At 44.1% G+C, this 26,641-nt stretch overlaps 1 protein-coding gene across 15 annotated transcripts in view; it reads right to left on the bottom strand.

Moving 5' to 3' along the window:
• Window positions 1-26,641, bottom strand: part of LOC144946632 (teneurin-4-like) — a 416,480-nt gene that overhangs the window by 279,862 nt on the left and 109,977 nt on the right. For all 15 annotated transcript variants that reach the window (XM_078875662.1, XM_078875670.1, XM_078875671.1 and 12 more), the window contains one exon: window positions 16,969-17,372. In XM_078875662.1, the coding sequence (XP_078731788.1) occupies window positions 16,969-17,311 (343 nt within the window). In that variant the 5' untranslated portion in view covers window positions 17,312-17,372. The remainder of the gene's footprint in view (window positions 1-16,968; window positions 17,373-26,641) is intronic.

Raw genomic sequence — 26,641 nt, 5'->3', positions numbered from 1 at the left:
AAATTTATTTTCGTGAAAAAATTTTCCCTAAAGTTTACACTTTTTAGGAAAAAATAAATTATATTTAATTACCAATTGCTTAATGGTGGCAGGCAATCATCTGACCCATAGGTGGCAGCCATCTCAAGCCAGAGGACGAGAGGACTCTAGCCGCCACGCATATAAAGGATTTATAGTGAAAAACTTAGTTTTTAAGGGTAAATTTTTTAAGGCATGCGTTGATAAAGCTCCCGCATTATTACAGCACGGCGAGCAGTGAAATACCACGACGTTTGTAAAGATATGTATATTTCCATTTTTAAATAACAAATTATTCCAATTAACTTAAGCACGTAGTTTTGTTTTCCGCTTCAAAATGGTCTGCCAAACTATAAAGTTTACGTAGGAAAAAAATCACGCATTAATTGGAGGTCAACTCTTTTAATTGTATACACGATTTCTGCAAAAGTATATTTCTCACACTTAATATAAACCGCAGTGCAGTGTTGAATACGTTAAATACAAACAAAAACACTCCCCCCCCCCCCTTCATAATTTAACAAAAATTGTTGTTTGATTACCGACTTTTAGTTTCCCTCCATTTATTTCCCCCATTACCTGGAGCTAATTGGATGCCCATTCATCAAAAAAAGAAAATATTCCTTTGCAAAAAGAAAAACATTGCTAAGAGATTCGCCGAGCTCGGGAGAGCACAAACTCAGCTGCAATACCCCAAAGGGCTTGTTCTTAATGTAGGATCCTTTTTTTTTTACCTTCAGCTAACAAATTGCCAAGAAGGTAGTTTATTAATTCCATTAATTATTTCTTTAATTTACACATGGGCTGCTGTTTTCTGTACGCTACTCCACATGATAATTTTAATATTAAATAATAATAATACAACTTTGACAAGGGACTTTATGTGATGTTTTCCCTTGGGTTGTGCCTTAATTAATTCATGTTTTTATTATTTTCCTATGTTGAAAAATTAACTTGCTTCCTCCTCTGCAGCCTGAGCCATGGGTTTTTGGTAATGTCAGCATGTCACAGAATAATTTTTTTTTTGCATTTTTTGGGTCTGATTGCTTATTTCCTGCAAATGTTAAGAGTCTGTGCTTTTGAGTAGGCCTTTATATGCAACATGAACCGATGCAATTATGTCATTGAGAGTGTGTGTGTGTGTGCATGGCAGAATAACTCTGGCCAATACATCAAAAACCCAACGCTACGAGCGTACAGTGGATAAAATTACAGCCTAGCTTTACTCTTGAAAGGCACGAGAGCGTGCATTTAGAAAGCATACAATATGCACGGGATAGATAATATTTCCGTGCTTCAGTTTTACAATCAAGAAGTCATGAACATAAAAATATGACACATTGTATACTACAAGATGCACTTTATGCCATTTACTGGTGATCACGGGTTGCCAGTAATTTGTCATGCGCCGCGGTTGGGTACATTTAAATTAAATTACATACGAAGTCATTTTTTTTTTAATGGTCATACTTGCCAAGCCTTGCTTTTCCTTTTCTTTTCCCTGCATTTCAAAATGCCACGATGCTTAATGTTTACGTGATAACGTGGAGGATGAAGAAACGTGCGATTTTAAAACGATGGGCGTTCCGGGGACAATTTGTCGGCAAACGTTTTGGATGATGCTTCCTTTATTTAAACTCACGATTACCCCGCACTTTGCAATTAAAACATAACACAAATGTGCAAGATAATCGTGGAAGCCTACCTGTACGAGAAATATAAAAAAAATAGCGCCAATTTGATACGCTATGCGACGGATGCCGAAGCGCACGTTATTTAATTTAATATATGAAACAAGTAAATGTATAAATCATAAAAAAAAAAATACGAGACTGGACGTAATTATCACCAAAAGATTATTCTACCCCATGAGGCATGTCCTGCTTTTACTGCCATTATTATATCTCATCACGTGTAATCTCATCTAAGTTATCGTGTTTGCGAACAAACGAATTCGCAGGGGTAAGATAAAAATGGCTATTTTCAGCTCCAATTGGTAGCACAATTGAGCAGTAAAGGACGCACGTAGACAAGACGTGGGTAATTATTTATCTTCCGACATAAAGGATGCCACTTGCGAGCTCCGATGTTAAATACGTGACACAAAGCAAGAGAGATGGCGTGCCACTGGGGTGAGAAGGGCAAAACCTACTGCATCATTTCACACAATAGAGTAACGCGCATTCTTTAAAACTAAAAGCGCTTTAGGTCTGTGCGAAAACCAACTCTGTGTGTGCGTGTGGTGCGCGCACGCGCGTGCATTCGTCTACCGAATGCCAGCGTTCATGTTGGAGATATACGCCGATCCATTTAGATACTCCACTGAAATAATGGGGGAGAAATCACTGCGCAAAAAAAAAACATTTTCATATCAAAGCCTCCACACGTTACCCACAAATCGCAACGCGCTTATTACATCGTTCAGCATCCATCCTCTGCGACAAACCGAGCCACTGCCTTCACAATCGTCAATCAGCTGTTGAGAGAATGTAATAGGGTTGTAAGAAATCAGTGAAGAATCTGTGAATGGATCGCTCCGAGTGAGTGGACAAGTTTCCTTTCAATGCAATTTTACAACTTAACTGCCCACTCCCGACACGGAAATCTAAGTGCCACGTGCGTTCTGTGATATGCCCGTCGAAACGTTAAACACCTTAATTTATGGACCATCTTTGAAAAGGCTTGCTTCATTAGACCCACACACGCGTTGTTGAGTTGAGGTGACCTTTGTGTGTGTTTTTTTCGGGGGGAGGGGGGTGGAGGGGCAATAGGGTGGTACAACAGGATGGAAGAGGGAATATTGCTTCCACAGCGGGAGGTTAATTTGCTCATGTCACCGGCACAAGGTGGAGATGCCGCGGAGTTATTTAAATCTAAGCAATTAGGTGCAGTGCATAGGCATTGAAAGCCAGAGAAAGTGCGCAATTAAAAGGCTAAAGGGGAAAGTGTGAATCACTTAAAGGAAACTGGTAAGGCTGAACATTTGTGACTCTTACAGAAACCCGTTGTCATTCTTTGTCTGTTGACACTTCCTCTGAGGAGAGGGTTTCTGACAGTTGACTACTGCTGAACAGCCACAGCACCCAGCTTGTGCTATGGGTTGTAAGGTGCTCCACAGAAAGTAAAACGCGCCCCCCCCCACAACCTTTGGAGTAATTTTGTGAAACATAAATAAATAAGTAGATGCCCTACAAATGCGACATCCCAGGAAAAAAACAGGAGGGTGAAAGAGAATTATGAACCAGAGTGGACGCTGGGGAAAAATTAGTGCATCATTCTGGAAAATGTGGTAATAATTGCATGGCAATTTTCACGAATGATGCTATATACAATTAAACATTATTATAGTTTTAATATTAACGGTGGAAATGTCTGTGTGGTTGCAATAAAGTGGTTCACATCGCCCAGTGCCTACAAAGTTATTCAAATCTGGCGACACATGCGATGGTTGAAATAGCCACAGTGTCAATAAAAAATAAGGTCACACACGCTAGAACACAACACAACACGTTGTTTTAAAAAATAAAAAAACGGGAGAAAACTGCATTGTAATGCAGCGAGTACGGCACGCCGAACTGAACAATGCGTGGCGCAGACGTGTTGGTACCCGCACACTGCATCAGCTTCCGTCGACAGATACGGCACACTGCTTCGACGTGGAGTGTCCGGCAGCTCAAGACGGCACTGCCAAGCGATGGCGTTACAGTTTTATCTCTTACCGTATTGTCAATTCCGCTCAGCACATACATGCAGATATATAATGTCCGGCTGACGCGAAAAGGCATTTATCTCGTGTCCTCGAGCAGACTACACAGCAGGGCTTGGCATCGTCCTTCTGATAATACCTTCGCTGACACCACTCCCCAGCTATGGCGTTGCAGCCATGCGGAGTGCTACGTTGAGTATTGGGGTAAAAACATGTACAAATTCCCAGGTGAGGGCTCAGATATTGAACTGCACTGGCTTCCGACACACTCTCACAGTCCATTTCTCACTGATCGCGGGCTTCTCCCGGATTTAAAATACCCAAGCTCCTGGCTTAAAAAAGCACAGATTGCCCAAAACCTGCGGGAAGCTGTCGTAAATAATAATTGTATGGTAATAATTGTATGTCAATTTTCACGAACGATGTTATGGACAATTAAACATTAGTAATCTATCCAAGCATCGAACAAAGATGGTGACTGCATCACGCGCTTTCAGATGCACTTCTGCGGCCGTCCGAAACTCTCTCTCTCCATCCTATTAGGAAGCCACCAGGAGCTATGTACTTTTAAACTTAGGTTTAAAACTCATTTATTTCAAACCACTGCTTCTGTTTAGTTTGTTGTCCTTCCCCCGCACCTCCGTTCGGCAGCGTTGGCTACGTACGGTCTGAAGGAAGTCCAACTTACAAACGTAAATGGAACGCGAACAGCACGAGGTTTGCTTGTGCAGTGCAGGGATAGTGACGACGCTGCAATGGTGCCAATGGTGAAGACTCTGGACTTGAAAAGAAAACAGATCGCCGGTTCAATCATCCGGCACGGTGGTTCAAAATCATTGTTTTGTCTTTTATTCCACCAACCTCTGTTCAGCCACAAGTTTCAATGGGTACACCAGAGTTTGCCAAACAGCAGGTCGTGTGTGATAGGGTGGAGGAGTAGGCCAAATACCCTCTATTTGACCGATGCATAGTGGAGGCTCCTTTATAAGGATAGTATTTATTCATTTATTTTGTATAATTTTTTTTGTTGCTATTTTTTTTTTACAAGAATAACACGAGCAGGGGAAATGATTTGTTGTTCTGTTTTGATATTTGCTTTTGGCGTTAAATCGTTTTACTGCGTTTTTTTTTAAAGCACAGACTGCGGCACACTGCAAACAATGGCAAAGCCAAAATCAAACGCGCAGTCATCTGGCTTTCTTTTTGTTCCATTTCAAAGGGTTCGTTTTCTCTCTGAGGGTAGACAAACACACGGCGAAAGTGAGGTTCACCTTGGGGACCAGAGCAACTGGGGGTTTTGCCTTTCGAGAATCTTGATTCTTCGCCGATATCAAAACACTTTCAAGGACGCAGCAATTGAGGCATTGCTACCAGCAACATTTGCCTCGCGCTGTCACACGTAGCGAGTGGATTTAGGGTTGTTCTCCTCTGTATATAACCAATTCTAAACTTTATATAGCAAAGAAACCCAGCGGAGTGATTTCCGGCTCAATTAAGCTCTAAGGTGGTCCCTCATCTGCTATTTATAGGCCTGAGCCAGGTGCTGGAATTTCCACATTCCTGCGGTGGGGGTCGAGTTTGTCCACAGGAGAACTAATGTTGACTTCCCACACAGATGGATACTTATTTCATTAAACCCCGGATGAACGATGGGCTGAGTCACCTCCCCCCCGACCTCGCGAACCGGGAGTTGAACTCTTGACCTTCAGAATGCGAGCCGCTCACTCCAACTCGGAGCCGCCTGGCCAGATAACCTTCATATCAACTGTGCTAGATAGATGCACGAGTCACTCAGCAAGCATCAACATTTCATCGGATCTTGGAAGCTAAGCACATTTTTGAGCCCGTATAGCGCTGAGATTGGTGACCATGAAGCACACACTGTGTCCCGCTTGATAAAAGTCTAAAGCAAAAAAACAATAAGACATTTCCCAATAGTTTAACATATCTTCATCAATTTAAAGCTTTCGTGACTGCAGGGATTCATGTTCTTGGTTCTTTCGGTAAAGTCACGTAGAAGGGAAATAATAAAATAATAATAAATTGTATAAGTTACCATCGTGGGATAAGTGATGAAGATATCTAGTATTGGTTATTTCGGTTCTTTCGGTTATTTCGGTTCTTTTTTATTGTTTTATGTTTATTATTTTGTTATTTCCCTTCTACGTGACTTTACCGGAAGAACCAAGAATATGAATCTTCATCACTTATCCCACGATGGTAACTTATGTGTTCTCCGTCACAGCTTGTGAAGTCGGCACATGCCACCATGGTCTTGTGTGGCTTCTAACTGCTACCACAGCGTAAACTATCTGTGCATACCTTGGGAAAGGCGGGGAGGGGGGGAAGAGATTTGTCGACACATGCATCCCTTCTTTCTTGCAAGTTTGCACAGTCCCGTGCCAAAGGAGATCAATTTCAGTGCCGTATTTTGGTTGGCATGAAGTCGGCACGCTTCCCTCAGAGCAAAACAAAAGAGAATCCGCTTTCATTTCTATATTCACTTTCCATTTCAGGTGCTCACTGATGGTCCACTTGCTGCTTGCCCTTCAAGCTCTCACACTGGGACCCAGTGAAATTGAAACACTCTGCAAAGCAAGTCCACTGGTGGTGGTTGGTTGTTATTTTTTAAAATAATTTTTGGAAATTGTATTTTTGACAAAAAAAACATGCTTGCATGTCAATATTGGGTAACGCCTTATAGGACATTTGCTGAGAATTCTTAGACGCTTTGTATAAAACATGCCAAGTCTTTAAAAAGCACAATGTTTAATTGAAAAAAGAAACATTCTTCTTTGAAAGAAGCTTTTCTTGGACTGGAATGCTGTAGAAGTTTTGTTTTACATATATTAAATCACGTTGAGAAAGTGGCTCTCTGTAAGTCTATTGGTTGGTGCGTGTTAAAGACGCACAGGTCTCGAATAAGTCAGGTTTCAAATTAGTATGATTTTTAATTTCATATTAAAACACTGGCTTGGGCAAGTTGTTTCTGGCGATACCAGATTTTGGTATCATTATCATGTCAATCTACTCACAATCTTGGTCAGCACACAACAGATGTAATTTCTCTAATTGGCCTGGCAAAGCACGGCGTGTCGATCAGCAGCGGAACCGCTGTTCGGAATGGCCAAATGACTCCGCTCATTTGGCAGACAAGTTGTCAAACAACGGTCGCCACTTTGCATTCAATTATAATGGTTAATCGTACAAACTGTATACACTGTGCCAAGCAAGGCCAAGCGCCAAAAAATATATATATATAACGCCAAATCAAAACACGGCTAAAATTGGGCGGCAGATGTGCGGACAGTGAAATCCTCCTCGGCGTCACGGTGGAGAGGGATGCATTTCGTTTGTGCCAGAAATAATGTATTCCTAAAAGTTTGAGCGATTACTCGGAACAGGTTTCACGTGGAAAAAAAAATGATTGTGCTTTGACAGTAAGTGGAGCGAGCAGTTTACCGCACGTGTAACATTTCTTACAGAAACCGTCGCTGTTTGCACAGCTGAAACGGAACTCGGAGGAGAAAAGTGTTGGGGGGGGGAGATCGGTGGGGCGATCGGTGCCAACATAGAACATTCAAACTTGTTAGCGTGCATCTGAAGTGACAGCATGTGGATGGGTGGTCGAGGGCCCAGTCTCAATTGCCACGAGGGCCATGTGCCACACGACAGCGCCGGCTGCAGCAGCAGCAGCCCCCCAACGCCTGCCCCTGGCGATCCGAGACGATAGCCGCAGATGGGGGGGGGGCAGCACTCGGCGGGATTGTAAACTAGTATTGAATGATCATGAGCGCTAACGAACATATGACAAGAAGCCATTTTAAAAAACGGCCCCGTTTTCTTCCTTTCTTCACAACTGGAAGACGAGGCGCTAAAAGAGTACTTGTCAGCTGTGAGATCGAGGCCCGAATTCGAACGAACAGAAATGGCCGCCATGCGTCGAATGGATAATGAGAAACGTGGCCACTTTTGATGTAAGCTAACACGGATAAAAGAGTTTTGTATGTCCAAATCAATGTCCCTTAATGGTTATGTGAACAACGCAGAGAGTCGTTTGTCAGAAATGTTCCGACCAGAAGTGACCACTGCTAAGCTGTTTCTAATGTATTGCACACTTACGTGTGTAACCCAAGCTCTTAATTGTGCTGACACCAACAGGATTTGACACGTGGATGGGTTGCTAGACCAAACACATTATCCCCGTGAGCAGAATGTTTCAGCAAATGTTACAAGAACAGATTGTGTATATGTGTGTGTCTGCTTTTTTTTTGACAAACCGATAATATAAATATTAAAATAACTGTGCCGTGTGACAGTCATTTTTACGCCCAATTAACGTACGTGACAATATTTATTGACGACAACTTCATAACGGATAGGATTTAATGTCTGCTCAGCATAAACCCACATGTGTTGGCCTTCAATTAACGTATCTCTAATGCGTAATAGCACTCTCATCAGTCCGTATAATTTGGCCCAATCTGTCAAATTCATCATCATCATCATCATCATTGTCAGCCATGTTCAATCCACTGCTGGATGAAAGCCTTCACAAGTGGTCACCATCTCTCACAATCCTGCGATGCAGCATTCCATCCAGCACCATCTCCTCAGCTTACCTACTCTCAAACGCATTCCATTCCTTGGCTCTCGCTATATCATTATTCTTGACCACAGGTGGTCATCGCTTCGAACGTCCAGCCCAAGCCCATATAACATGCATGCATAATTAACACAAGTAAATAAACTGTAAGCAATTTTTTGTTTGTCAGATTAGGCCCACTGAGATATTTAGCTCTTTTTCAGAAACGACGGGCCACATATTACGGCTCAACGAAGTGGCTTATCGCGTGGAAATGTTTCGCAGCCAAATACTCTAAACACATGTTTCTAAATGAGGAGGAAATAACCAGAGGACCCGGAGAACATTCAATCTCCAAATATACAGCAGGCGTCAGGGTCGGGATCGAACCAACACCCTTCTGCATACCAGGCGAGGTAGTTAACATCTCGCCACCGTAGCGATCAAAGTAAACAACAGCAACAGTACAAATAAAGGACAATTCGCTGAAGCCGTGTGCAGGAGACGTTGGCTGTGTGTAGGCTGGTGGACTTGCTGCAATCTGCGTGCAACACGTTCCATTAACGTGCACCGAGGAATCGTTTCGAATGCTTTGCTTCTTCCTACTCTTCAATTTGCAGGTTCGCAAACCCCAGTGCCCACAGCCTCCAGTAGCGTGCAATATCCATTAATTCACGAGACATGTTTATATAATTAGCGGCTAGTGTGCTTTCCGGTGCAATGCATCACGCCCCGCACGTTTAACGGCGCCACATCGTTTCTACGCACGGGATTATTATTTGTGTGTTCTTATGGCACAACGTAAACAATGTACATTGTGAAAAATGTACGGCGCGACCGGATCCACAAGCATTGTTTTATTCAAAGTGGATTGTGCGCTACCAGTGAACGGGGAATGAACTTCAAACAGAGTTTGCTGGTTGCGATATAGCTCCCGCGGAGCAGGGCATTGCATTCACGGAAGGTTAGGCGTCCAGCAAAGTTTGGTTTTGTAAAACGAGGTTGCTTTGGAGCATGGAGGGTACATCAATTTGGAAATCTCGGTGAGCAGTGCACCGCATGTTGTGCAGCATAGTTTTTCACCGGACTTTCTCCTGGAAAATGCGTCAAGTGGCATTTTTCGCATTTCAACAATAGGGGTCGCACTTTCCCACACTTTCTGCTATGAGATTGTCAAATGACACACCAATATATATATCTTCTTGGTTCTTTCGGTAAAGTCACGTAGAAGACTTTTCCGAAAGAACCAAGAAGTAGAATCCCTGCAGTCACGAAAGCTTTAAATCGAAATATATATATTTTTTAATAACCAAAAAATGCACAATCTTATTTTACGTGATTTTCTTTTTGGTAAAGACTGGACTGTGACCAGCAACTTGCTACACTTGAGAATAAAATTTGACGATGGATGGCTGCCCAGATTCAAACACCGCGGTTGCAATATGTTAACTACCTCACCTGGTATACAGGAGGTCGTGGGTTCGATTCCAACCCATGAAACCTGCAGTGTATTTGGAGTTTCCATGTCTCTCACTCTCCCTGTGTTTGCATAGATCTTTCTACAGCTCCTCCGGTTTTCCCTCCACATTTAACATCAACGTGCATTTAGAGTATTTTTTAAATATATTTTTATTATGTTTCTATCTACGTGGCTTTACCGAAAGACCCAAAGAATCTTTAGAGTATTTGGCTGCTATAAATTTACCCATGGATAAGCCGACTGCATTGGGCTATCATTTGTGGCCAGGTCACTTCAAAAAAGAGCTATATAGCTGAGTGGGCATTACCTGGCAAAATAAAAATAAAATTAGGGGAAAAAATTGTAAACCCGTGGTCTCACCGGTGCAGGTTCCGTGCCGTAACAGGACACTTTAAAAACTCTACTTAAAGATCACTGGAAGCTTACTCGTTTTTTCTACTTGCATGAGGTTAAGGTCATTTATTCTCATTTTATTCCGCTCCCCTCTACCCACCCACCCACGCCGCACACCAAACATACATCACTGAGCCGTTATCAATACATGGCTGAAGACACTCGAGTGGTTGAACATTGGTTAGGGACAAGCAAATATATTAGAACCCAATGGAAGTCTACACCACCTGCAAGTCGACCTTCTATCCTTAATAATACAATTAACAAGGAATTAATTTACATTCAAACCAGCAAGGAGACAGAACCTATCCTTTCCAGACATCCCCATCTCCTAAACCACTTGTCGCCACAATTCATACGCAGCACAACATTAATTAACAATTCATAAAATGCAAAGTTAACTTCTTAAACACTTTCCAAATAGGATTACGCTTTCCAAAATACGAATATACGATAATACATAGCGATAATTGCCTCCTACTAGCAGACTAATGCCCCAGGTCATTCTTGCAATCGAGACTGCATCTGGTCTCTTGAGTTCTCACGTGGTTCAACAAAATACACCTGAAACTTGAAAGGAGAAGAGAAGAGAGTTTTGGCCATCTGTCTGGCTGTCACAGGAAGCCATGATAGCGCATGTAAGAGATGATCAAAATGTGAACCGATATGCGGTACAACGCTGGCGCCACTTTTAGGAACCCACCCCTCGAGACAACCGGCCACATTGGCCAATGTGCCGCCGATGCTCAGCCTGGCAAAGCCGCTATCCGAGACCCATCATCATTCCGTCAAGGTCTCTCGACCGTGCTGCTAGCGCACGTGTGCAACTGGCACGAGCGCAACCATCGCCACCACGGCCAATGAAATACTTGCAAAGTAAAAGGGGCGTTGCTAAAACAGCAAACACAAAAAAACCATGCACATGCGCACATTTTTTTTACCACTTTAATGATTAATCTCACGCGCTTAGGAAAAATATTAAGCGAAGAGCAAACCGCCTATTTTTTGCATAATTAAAGCAGAAAAAAGAACAGTCTTCTGACCTCTGACCCTTTGCAATATTCTACACAAACAGTCAAAACACTGGAGAGAATTCGTTGAATGTTTGCTCATTAATGATGACATTAAGGCATACAAAGATTAATGCAATTTAAAATAATATCGCTACTCGGATTGAAAAAAGGATCACGACCCTGCCAGCATGCACAAATCTTGTGTCAGCTTGTCATGTAAAACCTTCATCATAATTTCTAAGCCTTTTAAAATTTGAGATATATATATGACTTGTGCACTCGCTTACAAAAAAGCTTTTAAAACGGTTCTGAATTTCTTTTAGAAAAATTACTTTGGGGAATTTGGGAATTAGGTTCAACATTCCATTTCGAAATTCCTAAAATTCTGGGTTGAATCCAAAAAGAATTTCAAGAAGTGTAGATTAGCAATTTAGCACCATACCAATCTATAGACCGTCTTCTTTGGAGCTTAACCAATTTCTAAAGGTTGCTGGAACTTGAATCTAGTCATCTCCAACACATTTTACTCAATGCATTTTAAACTACTTGGAAAACTTTTTGGGACTAATGGAATATCAATTCAATGCAGTGCATCAATTTTTTGGTGGCAAACCTCAACACGACGAGATATCGATCGCCACAATTGATGGTTAAATTAATGGGGGTTTTAAAAATTGTAAATCATTAATATCTATTTTTATTTAAACAGTTCTGGAGGTAGCAAAAGCAAAAGGAGCACATGTGTAACCTAAACATGTTTTTGGTGAAAGCGACAGCATTTTAACACGGTACACACATTTGTCTCTCGGTTGAGCTTGCGCGTTTGTAATGGCGTCTTTTCGACACAATGTCCGATGTTTCGCTCCCAACACTTTGCAAGCACATCGGTAGAACTGAGTAGCACAATGGCGAAAATATACACGGCGATACAGGTTCTGTGTGCTGAGATATGTGAATGCTATACTGCGTGTACCAATCCACTGCTGGATGAGAACCACGCCGTGGTAGCTTGTGGCGGTTATTTAACTTTTCTTCACCGTGTTGGTCCACACATATTAGAGAAGGTGAGCGGGAGAGGGGGGGGGGCATAGCCGTGGTTGTATAACAGTACAACAGATTGTGCGGCACTGTGGACTCTGTAGCTCCGCTATGTCGAATGATATAGCATCACAATGTATGATACTGACAAACGATTAGGGGAAACGCATGATGCCATGCCACTGCTCTGTGGCTCGTATGTGAGACTGGCTACGCAACTCGGCGGTCTCAATTCTCTGCGCAGAGCTCCGGGCAAGAGGCGCTCTCTTCCGACAGATTCAGATGAAGGATGCCCTGGAACTTAATTCAATCTGTATGTTTAAGCACATTGTGATCTCGAGATGAACACAGCCATAAACGTAAATCTAGTAATCCGGATGGATTCCTTTCTAAATGAAACATTTGAATGGATCTTGATATCATATATATATAAATACCCCTTTAAGAACCTGGCTTAGGACAGATATATTGATTCGCCAAATGAATGCATTGGTGTGTAGTTGTCTGCAATGAACATTATCACATTAAACAAACTACAGCTAAGGAGGCAGTAGAGGTGATTATTCAGAAGTAAATTATTGAGAATGCAAATAAAGCTCTCCCGCGTAGCCTTAGCAGACTGTAGGGGCAAGTGCTGTTCGCGAGCACCTATGAAGGCTGGCACGGCACACGAGAGGGTGGGTAGCCATCACCACGCCCGGTCGCGTTTGTTTCCTTAGTGGCGATGTTTACACACCGTACCAGGTACTCATTTGAGGCTGAGTCGACTCAGGGGAGGCCCAGGACCAGTTCAGATAATCGTCGCCGGTTGTTGGCCGCGAGCGGGAATCGAGCTCAGGCCGCCGCGCACGCAGCTCCGCAATATACACACGATAACTGTGCGCAGTTTCTAAGCAAATGGTAAAAAATAACCAATGACATTGGCCGTATATGCAGGTGTCCTCCGCGAAATAAATCGGCGTCAGTTTGAACTGCGCCGTCAAAATATTGTGGGGCACCGCATTTTTTTTTTAAGAATACGCTCAAATTTTTGTTTTTAAAACCGAAAAAAACATCTCGCTTGACCTTCGCCGGCAAAGTAACAGAAGCACCTCAGGGAGGCCACAGTCTGCGACTATCACGTGGCAACGCCAACGCCCTGGCCGCCACACGGAGGATTCGAATGGATGAGAAGCCATAACATACGATATTCTCACGAGTCAGTGTGCGTGTAGTGGGGGAGCGGTAGTGTAGCAGTTAGCGAGCTCGATTCCCACTCACGGCCAACACCAGTGATGATTATCTCCAGCGGTCCCGGGCCTCCTCTAGGTCGACTCAGTCTCAAATGAGTACCTGGTGCGGTGTGTTATCATCGCCGCTGGGGAGACAAAGGCGGTCGGGCGTGGTGCTGGCCACCCACCCCCTCGTGTACCGTTCCGGCCTCCATAGGTGCTCGTTAACAGCACTTGCCCCAACCGTCTGTTGAAGGCCATACGGGGGATCTTTGTCTTGTACAGTTTTATGAACCAGGCTCAAAACGGCTAATTATAATTCTTTAATAAAGGCTGAAACCTGTGTGGAGACCCCCTGCATATTGACATAGTGGAGCCCGATGAAATCACACACAGTGATAAAATAGTACAAAATGGATATTGTGGGTATAACGCTATGCAGATAAACACTACATTTATAAACAGGGAGCTATTATTTTGCAATGGGTAATAATTAGTCACAACAGTGTAATTGGCCAAGAGAAAGCGAAAAAATACGTGGTCCCGACTGGTGAGCAGCAGTCTTCATTATGCGAGCTGCGGCATCAAGAGAGCAGATCTAAATTGTGTTAACCCTTCAACTGCGAAAATACTCAGCTGGTGCAAGGAGTGTCTGTTTGCAATGACGGCAGTGCGGGAGCGTTACAACTCTCAACCCCACTCTGGGGGGGTCGCATGGGAACGCGCCACATCTGAGAGCACGAACATTCGGTGGCGATGTTGAGCTGTCTGTCCCGGTCCCCTTGTGGGTTCTGAGGACCGCTATTCTCATCAAACGAGTAGATCACCGTGTCATCTTATCTGCGGCTTGAATTAATCACCGGATTATGCTCCAATCTATTCTCATAACAAAGAGACGCGCCTTGGTGACAAGTTGCTGTGACGTGAACGGAGGTGTTTCTCTCGTTCGATTTGTTTGGCAATGGGCCAAGGGGCAGTGTGTCTTGCGTGAATTCATACGACTGAATAATGAGAGGGGATCTTTTGTCTGTTATGCGGAGCAGTGTAATCCAAGTTCAACTCCTGGTCACCACGAGTAGCAAGTGGCATCAGAAACTTGTTCTGGGTCTCCCCTAGGTCAACTCAGCCTTGAAAGTGAGAAGCTGATATGGTCTCGCACCTCCAGAAAGGGCATCTCGCATCCACAGGGCGTGTGTGCAGCCCAGGTTAAGAACCACTGCTTAGACAGTGTGTATGGCTCCATGCGGAATCTTTGTCTTTGCACTGCAAGCCAGTCATTATTATCATCGGTAGCAGCAGCCATGATCAATCCACTGCTGAATGATTCCCACCCCGAAGCCATCTACATCTTCTTGGTTCTTTCGGTAAAGTCACGTAGAAGGGAAATAATAAAATAATAAAATAAAACATATAAAAATAAAAATTCTCACGACGTTTCGGCCACAGCACAATCCATCTCTCAAAAATTGCGACATGAGGATCTGCCCTGGCACCTTTCGCCCGAGTTGTTGACGCGATGTCTTTAATGTTGCACGTGTTTTTTTTTTTACCCAGTAAAAGCAAAGTGGACGGGCAGGTGGTAAGCTGGAGCTTTCCATTGATAGCGGAAGTCAGCACTGGCAAGGAAATGCAGAGGACGCCCAGATTGCTCGTCCATAAAATCTTCTGCAAAGCCCCATCGCAACTCCATCACGAGCTGAGAAGCAGTAAAACCATTCCTGGGGATCGCCTTGCACAAGTGAGTCAAACACTCTGCTCGGTCCGTGCTGTAGTCGAGCAGCTTTAAAGACGCTCTGAGAGCTTACACGTGGGCGGTGTGGCATTAAGAGCAAAGACAAAGATCCCCCCCCCACCCCAGGTATAGCCCTAACAGACTGTAAGGGGACGTTTCTGTTAGCGAGCACCTATGAAGGCCGGCACGGCACACGATAGAGTGCGTGATCAGCACCAAATCGCCTCTCACCAGTGGCGATGTTTTACCCACCGCATCGGGTATTCATTTGAGGCTGAGTCGACCTAGGGGAGATCCCCCAGGACCGGTTCAGCAGATAACCATCACCGGTGTTGGTCGTGAGCGGGAATCTAACTCGTGTCACTTGGTTCGTAGCTCGGCGTGCGAACCACTGCGCAAAGGCTCCCCACGGCGTTGAGATGCATACACACGCACACCTGACTGATGGCTTCCGGTCCCGCAATGAACACATTAGAACCGGATTCTTTAACAACAATCATGCGCGCACATGTGGTCCTCTCCACGATTTAAAACTGAGTGGGTGGATACATCTGGTGGTCGACTAAATGGGGAAATAATTATAATTCAGAGTTGATTTGTAACCTAACAGAGCTTCACTGCAGGAGCAAATTGCAGAGTGGCTCTCCACTGAAACAGCAGTGTAATTTTTTTTGTGTTGATGAAATGAAAAAAGAAATAACAGCACATTCGTAATTTAGTTGAAAAATAATTGAGATGCTTTTCTGTAGAAAGTTTTAAACGGTCTTTCATCAAGTGAACAATAGCATTATCCCTAATCGTTGAATCAAATATAAAGAAAACAAATTATCCCCAAAATGTCTAAATGCACGTATGTGGCTTTAATTCTAAGCATTACAAAAAAATCCCCAAAAATAAAGTAACAATGTGTGCACTGTTGCAACAAAAAGGACATTTTGTTATTTAAATGATCCCAATCGACAATGAATCATTCTACAGGCTCTGAATGGATGCAGAGACTGAAGCTAAGCTGGGAAACGCCACCACAAAGAGGAGGGCAAAGGGAGGGGAAAGGGCGAGTGGGGGACATTGGGGCCTGACCTCAACACAAGGGTTAACGCTCTCATCAACAATTCCTTGAATTCAAAAAAGGAGATAATGTTAACGGGTAACAGGATTAATTGCACGCACCTTCCCAGAGATCCACCGCGAAAGCAAAACAAAAAAAAGAACCCCCCCTTATAGCCTTCAACGGACTGTTGGGGCAAGTGCTGTTAGCGAGCACCTATGCAGGCCGGAAACGGCACACGTGGGGTTGAGTGACCAACACCACGACCGGCGGCCTTTGTCTCCCCAACGTCGATGTTTACAGACCGCACCAGGTACTTATTTGAGGCTGAGTCAACCCAGGGGAGGCCCCGGACCGGTTGCGACAATCGTCATTCTGGTGTCGGCCGTGAGCGGGAGTCGAACTCGGGTCGCCGGGTTCGTGGCGCAGCACGCTGACCGCTACACCGCCGCTAAAGCAGCACAGCAAACACACCTTCCACCACGTGGGGGCACCTGAACAAACCCCCCGCAGAGGCCAACCCTTTAAAATTCACCCCCCAAACATCATTGCCCGCGGCGCAACGTTAAAAGACGTCAAATTCATTATTCGAGGGGGGACGGGGGAACGGGGGCGGTGGGAGGACTCGAGGGTTAACGGCAAGGCTGAGAGAAGCTCATCTGTCAGAGCGCGGCCGGGGTCGCGGCGGCAGCTGAACGCGCATCTGCGTCGGCGTCAGCGCGGTAACACGAGAGCGGCTCTCACCTTGCCGGGCGTACTTGTTGGGGTCCCTGGAGGAGAGCCCATACCCCGCATCGGCTTCGTAGAGCGAGTCCCCCGCGGGGGGGTAGGGGTGACGAGCGCGGGCGCCCGGGTGACCCAGACACTCTTCGCCGCACGAGCTCTGCTGTTGCTGCTGCTGCTGCACGGCGCGCTGCTGCTGCTGTTGCAGCTGCTGTTGCTGTTGCAGCTGCTGCTGCTGTTGCAGCTGCTGCTGGTGGTGGAGGTGGTGGTCGTCGCGGCTCGGCGCGCCGATCGAGTACTGGCACTCCTTGGCCGGACGGTTCTGCGAGAGCGAGTGGTACTGACGCAACTCCTTCACCTCCATGGCAGCGCAGGGACGTCACCGTGGGACCCCGGGAGGGCTCACGCGGTCGCACCGCACGCACCTGGGGAGGCAACATCGCACACTTTGCTCGAGCGCCAAGGGAACCTGCGTGTTTTTTTTTACAACAGAGGGTGAATAGTAATCATAATTTATATAAATTACGCACGTTTTTCCACGGCATTGTACAGTGCGCTTTTTTTTTTTAAAGAAATAAGGCTTGGACCGATGAATATTTGAGCAATCTGGTTGTTGTTGTGTTGTTGTGTGTGTGTGTCCCGACTGACTGAAGAGTTGTGCAAATAAGCAGAGGGCACGCGTCACGGAAAAGAAAGAAAACGCGTGGAACGATCCACGTTTTGGAATGACACGAGCCAGACATAGAAGGGAACACGTGCAGGGGAGGACGCGCGCCTGCCCAGCGGCATCGTTAAACCCCAGTGAGGAAAAAACTCAGTGCGCTTGAGCAGGAAACTAGAACAAGGCAGGTTGGACGATGGTCAAGAATAACAAATGGGTGTGGCGGCCAAGGAACGGAACAGCACCCCAGAGGACGCCCGCGGAGATGGAGCGACGGAATTAGCTCGTGTGCAGGCGCCGGGTGGAGCGCTACGTCGCAAGATCGTAAGAAAGATGGCAGAGACAAGAGAGGCATTCATCCAGCAGTAGATTTACCGTGGACAATGATTACGACGATGATAGTATTTCCGTTATTATTATTTTGGAGGAGTTGCGGTGGCACAGAGAGAGAAATGCCACACACAGCACCATATCCCACATCCTTCCTACCGCAAATTGATTGATTGATGTCCTTTATTTAACTGGAGCAGAGATAAAGCAACACAATGACAACTATAATCAGATCAATTCAGTTTATATTTAAACTCGAAGATGAGACGCTCACAGGAACACACACACACACACGTACCTTTCACAAGCGGTTATAAAATGACAATCATCCGTGTACTTAGCAACGTCGAATAATCGCCGCTTCAGTGTCGCTGCCGAGTTGAGGAGCCTAGCGAGAACGGGTGCTGCTGGGAATCTCCGATGGCTCTTCCCAGACGCAGTGGGTTTTGCGCCGACTGCACAAATGTGCTGCGTGACTCGTGCTCGATAGGGCCCGGTTTGAATGAGGTGAAACATTAACAACGGACTGAGCAAAAGAACCCCCCGCTCACGCCAACGACACGTCTTGTGATTGTTTGGCAATCGTTAGCATCCCGACAGAAGTTTGCTTTGAGGCGGTGGAGTCTAAATATTTAAATTTACAGAGGTATTCTCTCATTAACAGGGAGCGTATCCCTGTTGCAAGATAATTTATTGTATTGAATGGTAACTAAGTGATTGATTAAGGCCCAATGCACACGCGCCACAAACTTTACTTTGAAGGTTTCATCAAGCATCTAAACTTAGTTTTCCCATACTGCCTTCTTCACTTTCACGGCGGAGGTTTCTACAGCTGCGCTGTACGGCTCTCCGATGTGTATAGTTGATGAATAAACTAATCAACTAAACTAATATCCGACCTTTCACTACACGTGACGGGAGCCTTTGCAGCTACCAGCGTGTTTTGCTCGAATGCCTGTACTTTTTCGATTTAAAGCTTTCGTGACTTCGGGGATTCATTTTCTTGGTTCTTTCGGTAAAGTCACGTAGAAGGGAAATAATAAAATAATAAAAAATAAAACATAATAAAATAATTCTCACGACGTTTTGGCCACAACGCAAGCAGCCGTCCTCAGGTGAAGAACAGGTCTGTCGCGAAGACAGCGTCTGACAGACCTGTTCTTCACCTGAGTCTGTCAGACGCTGTCTTCCCGACAGACCTGTTCTTCACCTGAGGACGGCTGCTTGCGTTGTGGTCGAAAAGTCGTGAGAATTATTCTATGATGTTTTATTTTTATCATTTTATTATTTCCCTTCTACGTGACTTTACCGAAAGAACCAAGAAGATGCCTGTACTTTATTACGATAACGCCAGATGCTCAATGTCTCCCCCAAGACACCCGCTGCAATTTGATTTCCTTTTGCTCGAAGATAAAAAAAAATGAGAATTCCTGTAAATTAATGGAGATTCATACGGCGTGTTTTCTGGATACACACGAGAGCAAACACAATGTTTACCAGGGTGTTGGCACGTTAAGCTTGCATTCGGTCACGGGTTAGCCGACACAACCTCGTTGTCATCATCATCAGCAACAGCCTTGCTCATTTCACTACCGGCTTGAAAGCGTCCCCAAGCCTCTGCCTTCTCACAAACCCATTTTGATGCAACAATCCACCGACGGCCGCACCACGAACCAACCTCATAGCTCCATCTCCTCCGTGGAGCGCGTTCCCCTCAGGAGGCACTTTGTTTCCCTGGCTGTCACTCTGTCACTATTCTTAATCATCGGACAGCATTCCTTTTCCGTGACCAGATCCTGCCCATGCCCACCGACTTTTACATCCAGTATTATTGAAATCATTAAAACTGACGTTTTTTTCATTTCTGTTTCTCAATGTAATTCCAAGCATACGGTCACAACGGCAAGCTAATCATCAAGGTTTTTTTTATGCTTGTTACAGTAATGTCGTTTCTGGCCTTTACCTCCAATTTATTTTTGTGCACACAAAGTAACATGTTTTAAAATAACTCATGTCACGATTCAGTGACTGGTTCAAAATAAATATTTTCTCCTCATGGCGCGCATCGAATAATGAGTGTAAGAATTTATCATTTGTGGTTTGCATAGATATTGTGCTGAAAGGCTACATCTAGCCCAGTGGATCAAAGCGGTGGGTCAAATAAGACAATGTAAAAATAAAACGTATCATAAAGTGTATAAAGTGATATTACAGAGCACATTGGATCACATAAAAACAAACAAAAGTCCATATCTCTGTATTTTTTGGGTCTTTCGGTAAAGTCATGGAGATAGGTTCGAAGAAAATAGCAAAAAACTACGACGTTTCGATCGCAACACAAGCGGCCGTCATCAGGAAAAGGGGGTTAGCCTCTAAAGGCAAACTGTTTATAAAGGTTTGAAATGGGCGTAGCCCAAGTGTCAGCAGCATGGGCGGAGTAGTGAGTGTTAATGTCAGTGATGGTACTCGTAGAGGGTGACTACAGCTCTGGTAGTGGGCTTCCACCAATAAAGTGCTACGGCTAGTGGTGATGGTAGCAGTGGGCAGTGATGGTCCCGTTGGTGAGCTTCCACCGATTAAATTAAAGGGATGCCAGGTCTAAAATGGAAACATTAGAGCCAGTCATGACTTAAACTGGTTGATAACATCCTTCCAGTGATTGCTGAGATTGTACCCATCTTCTCGGTTGAAATTGTGTCTATGTCTGTATATATGGATGGCTTCATGAACAAATCTTTGTTGATAGCCAGTGGGTTTGCAAAGTACCTTCGTCTTAGAGAAATCCATTTCATGTGAGCCCACCACATTAAAACAATGATCAGCCACGGCCGAGGTATTGGTCCTACCGTGTTTCAGATCTGCCTTATGTTCACGAACACGGTCCGAGACATGCCGCTTAGTTTCCCCAATGTAATTGATGCCGCAGACACAGCTTAGTTTGTAGACACCGGGGTATTGCATGTCAGGGATCACATCCTTCACAGATGGGATCAGATCACGAATTTTATGTGTCTTCTTGGTTCTTTCGGTAAAGTCACGTAGAAGGGAAGTAATACAATAATAAAAATAAAACATAATAAAATGAAATAATTTTTACTTTTTTATTTTTTATATATAATTTATTTCATTTTATTATGTTTTATTTTTATTATTTTATTACTTCCCTTCTACGTGACTTTACCGAAAGAACCAAGAAGATGAATCCCTGCAGTCACGAAAGCTTTAAATCGAAAAATGAATTTTATGTGCTGTGTTAAATTGCTCACCACCGGGACCATCACTGCCCACTACTACCATCCCTTTATTCGTGGAAGCACACCACCAGTGCCGTCATGGGCCTCTTCGAGTACCATCACCTCTAGCAGCAACCTCCACCGTCAACATTGTGAGTGTCTAAAGCGAGGTGCAGTGATTACTTGCAGCAGTTTAATTGGTGTAAACCCACCACCAGCACCGTCATCGCCCTCTACGTGTACTGTCACTCACATTAGCATTAGCTGCCCCGCCCATGCTGCTGACACACTTGGGCTACGCCCATTTCAAACCTTTATAAACAGTTTGCCTTGAGAAGCTAACCCCCTTTTCCTGATGACAACCACTTGTGTTGCGATCGAAACGTCGTAGTTTTTTGTTATTTTCTTTGAACCTATCAACGTGAAATAATAAAATAATAAAAATAAAACATAATAAAATATAATATTATATAATAAATAATAAAAATAAAACATAATAAAATATTATATTATTATATTATGTTTTATTTTTATTATTTTATTATTTCCCTTCCACGTGACTTTACCGAAAGAACCAAGAAGATGAATCCCTGCAGTCACGAAAGCTTTAAATCGAAATCTATCTACGTGACTTTACCGAAAGACCCAAAGAATATGAATTCCAGCAGTCACAAAAGCTTTAAGTCAAGATTTCTGCATACACAAATTATGTATTTATTTATTTTGTATCTGCCTATGGGCTTTCCAGAGACTGCGTGCCTAAACAAATGTTGTTATGAAATATTACTCCGGAAAAGAGCCGCAGACTGACGGACTGTAAGAATATTGTTTTTTATTATTATGCAAGAGAGATGGACTTTTTATTTTGAATCAAATTTGTGGCATGGAAAAAGGTTGAGAGCATGAATATTTATATACGTTGAATGCATATTCTAATATGTATTATAAAAGCCTGGCATTCCATTTGTCCATCAACTAAATTACAAAAGCCTTTCAGAAGGTTTGAATGAAAGTTATAGAAAGTGGACCACCACCCCCCCCCCCAGATTAAGGAGTAATAAGTTGATCCACCAGGTTTACAACAATTGTCGACCCCCCCCCCCAAAAAGAAAAGAAATGTGTTTTGTAGGCATATATGCCCTACACCTACCAACCCTATATACAAATCAGTTTTATATGCCTACACACCCTACACGCAATAGTCAGTAGTATCTAAAGTCAGTAATATCTACTATAGAGTCAGTAGTATCTACTGCACACCCTACATTCCATAGAGTCTGATCGTGGAGGTATAAGAGTACGTTTTTGTCTGCTATAACCCTCTACAACCAAACAGAGACAACTCAATCAAGTTGTTGGCAAAATGTGGATATGTTGTACAACATTTGTAAACATTTTGTTTGCTTTGAATATTCGTCCTGTTTGCTGAAAAATGAAATAAATTTGCATGTTTGCACACGTGACAACTTTATTTGACTGCCTCTGTCAGGCAGTGGAGGGTTTTAAGTGTTAAAAAGATGACATTATCACTGCAAAATCTTACCGAAAAGAAACTAATCACCAATCAATATATCGGTTGTGAAAGCCAACGTAGAATTTTTTACTCACTAGATACGATATTCTTTCTGGCTTGTTTCATGCAAAAACTTTAAAAACTATTCAAAAACATACACAAAGCACTTACAGACCCTGTCAATCTGTCGGTTCAGCTATCACTCGCCACTTATGTTAGCCGTGGCTAGGAATCAAACTCAGGTTTGCCAGGTTCAAAGCATGACCTGCTCCACCCTACACCGACCATTCTACCTCTCATTAAATCATGAGGTGCATAAGGTTTCACTCTGGCAACTGAAACAATATGTTCATCGTAAATCTATTGAGTCTACCACCACCACCACACTGTTTCTAAGGTCACATCAGGTCTGTGGTCCACATCAAAGATTTTCAAACCCCAAGTGGTACACCTATTGGATTACACCACAATCCAAAGCTGGGGATGAGTGGGAGGGGTTGCTCATTCTTCTTTGCTGTTCCCGCACCTCCGATTAGCATGGTTGGCTACGTACGATACGAAAGAAGTTCAACATATATACACCTACAACCCCCTTCCCCCAGACACAATGCTATCCCTGCCTAAGTCCTGGATTCAGGTGTTTCTTTATTCCTCTGCCTATGACTGCCTCTCTCTATAAAATAACACTGGTCAACAAAAAAAAACCCATTTTTTTCTGGCCTGGACTTTTGCAACTGTTTTAGACTAATTTCAGGGTGCTGATTCCAAATCTGATCTTTCATGCTATCGGCATACTCGGCATACCCATTTTCATTTATTTTACCCGAAATTAACTCTGTCACTTATGATTGCAAGTTGTTGCGAGTCAGTGACTGCTTTAGTGTTAAAATATGGTGCTGTATTTTTATGATAGTGTGTTTATAATATGATTTTATGTAGATATCCACATTTATTTAATATATTTCTTTTGCAGTTTTTATTGAAAATGCAATATTTGATGTCTCAAAAACCTGATGTGACAAAAACTGATGCCAGATTTGGAATCAGCACCCCAAAATTACCTTCAAACCGTTGGAATACCTTATGCCAGAAAAAGTGTGTTGACCAGTGTAATTGTTCCCACTGCTCCTCTACATCATTTCAGGATGTAGTCAGCATGTAGATGCTGTATACATCTAAAGTGCACTTGTGTTGTATTGTAAATGGCAGGTTGCTTTTAAGGAGCTGGTTTTGATGCCAACAGAGTGTGGCAGAAGCCGGTGTGCTCACCTCCAATCTTTCCCAACGCACGCTCGCTTATGCGCATTAATTAAATACATTCACATCTAACATTATACCAGGGGGAGGGGGGTCAGCTGCCATGATGTAATGCTTAGCAAACTGGACTAGCAACACCAGAGGTTCTCAATTAGATTTCATATCCCGGCATTGCAGTAAAAAAAAGGGAAAGCGTCATAAATCTCTCCACCTCTGCCCACCCGGCAGAATAAATGTGTTTAACACAGTTAGTTGATCTTTGGGGCACGTGCGTTGGGGTAAAGTGTGGGTACCCCCACCTCTCTTCCAAGACATCTGGCCAGAGTGGTAGAGTAGGCCAAAACACCATCTTGAGAGACTCTCCAGAGCTCCATCTCGTGGAGGCCCTTCTATTGGCATTGGCACAAGCAAGCGAGTTGCAGGGTTGCAGCCGAAAATACATTCTTACACTTGGACTTCAACGCGGCTTCATGGCAATACCTCTCCAAATACAGCCATTACTGAGCGTAGTTGGACAGCAATAAGCTATTACGGACCAACCTGCGCACACCGCAGCCACGCCGAATTGCAACCACGGTCACTCTGGATATGAAATTATACTTTGGGGCTCCCGCGGGGTCACAAATGCGAGCGCCTCGCGGAGAGCCGCGAGTCCCATCGATTTTCATTCCGAGCATTTAATGGTCTCCGCGACGTGGGGCCACGCGGCCCCCGTCTGAAACTGCGGGCCAAGTGTCCCGGAGTCGACGGCGTCGCGGGCAACGCGGGACACGGCATCGCGGGGGCGCCGCGCTGCGCCGCGGCCGCGCGTTACGTCTACGCACATGCGTATGTTGCACGCATGTTGTGTGCAGGGCATGCGACTTTAGTTGCGACGCAACAATGCTGACCGTGAACACGCGTGTTGCTACGAGCGAGGTGTATGCAACATCGCTCGGGAGACAAAGGTGGCCGGGCGTGGTGTTGGCCACCCACTGCCTCGTGTGCCGTGCCAGCATCAATAGGCCGCTCGCCGTTAAGACTTGCCCCAATAGTCTGTGAGAGGCTATTTGGGGGATCTTTATCTTTGTTATGAGCGATTGACATTCACGCTGAACACCACCACCACCAAGATGGCCACAACAATCCCGGGGATTTTAAACAATGTTCATAGGACAGAAAGCAAATAGTACTCAGAAAAATATAAAACAACACAAATATAGACGACATTATATAAAGTATGTACTTTTGCACCGTACGTAGCCAATCGGTTCAGGGGAAGGACAACAAACTAAAGACAAAAAGCAGTTCTAATGAAATGAGTTTTCAATCTAGATTTAAAAGTGCATAGCTCCAGTGGCTTAATAATATCAGAAGGAAGAGTGTTCCAGACGGCCACAGAAGCGCATATGAAAAGCACGCAATGCAGTGACCGTTTCGTGAGTACGTGTCGAGGGGTCGTGAGTACGTGTCGGGGTGACGACGAGTGGCTGTGCGTCAAGTGGAAGTAGAGGGGATTTCAAAGAGAGTCCAAGTCTACAAAGAGATCCGATGTGTAGTTTTGTAAAGTTTATGAAAAGGGTAAAGGTGCAGCCCTGCAATGTCTTGCTCACTCCGCTGCCGGCAAAACGGGCTCCACTAAGTAGTGTTTTGGCCTACACTTCCACACTGGCCAGATGACTTCGAGGAGGTTGGAGTACCCATACTTCACCACACGCGATCTCCACATCGAATGAATGTGGTCTACTCATTCATTCCATGGGGTGGACAGAGGCGGGTGGGGGTTTTAAGCAACCACTCCATTGCTTCGACTGTCAAGCCTAAGGGAACAAATTGGTGACATCTGGATTGCAGGACTATTGTGCGCTAACCATTACGCCATGGAAGGCATCCCCTTTATATAAAAAACAAATTTCTAAAATACTTCTTGGTTCTTTCGGTAAAGTCACGTAGAAGGGAAGTAATAAAATAATAAAAATAAAACATAATAAATTGTTTTATTATGTTTTATTTGTATTATTTTATTACTTCCCTTCTACGTGACTTTACCGAAAGAACCAAGAAGATGAATCCCTGCAGTCACGAAAGCTTTAAATCGAAATTTCTAAAATACCCTATACATTTAGCCGACACCCAACAGCGTTTGTTGCCAATCTCAACATAATTTCATGGTTCCCGTGCCTCGTGTCTGGTGACTTCAGTCATTTAGCAACCATTTGTTTTGGCTGCAAATAACTATAATTGTCAATTTTAAACAAAACAAGCCGTTCGAAAACAAGAAATATCATAACTTTATAGATATGCAAATCAGTTTGCCAGACAGACAACAGTAAGAAGGCAAGCGCGTGAAGCACACGTGAGAGTTGAGCTCTGCAGGGTGGTGGATTAGGAAGCTTTGTAATCAGGGAAATCTATACTTGGGTGATAGTGATGACTTTTTAAGCCACGGCACAACAGGGGACCAAGAATAACACATCTGCCACGCGTCTGAATAATTTATAAGCGAAGGAAGCGCTCCATGTTTAAATATATTTATACGCAGTTGTCCGTGGGAGAATCACTGACTGACAGTCCAGACTCCACTCAATTGTTTCATAACTCATAACAAGAATCAAATTGGCGGAACATGGTACCCACAACTATAAGTTACACAAAAACTTTCCCAAACACTAAATCTTAGGGGGGGCGTGGGGGGTGAAACGCTTTGTTTACCTTTTCTGT

This window comes from Lampetra fluviatilis, chromosome 42 (assembly GCF_964198595.1).
Source record: "Lampetra fluviatilis chromosome 42, kcLamFluv1.1, whole genome shotgun sequence".
Lineage (NCBI taxonomy): Eukaryota > Metazoa > Chordata > Hyperoartia > Petromyzontiformes > Petromyzontidae > Lampetra > Lampetra fluviatilis.
This window is presented reverse-complemented; position numbering and strand designations above follow the sequence as displayed.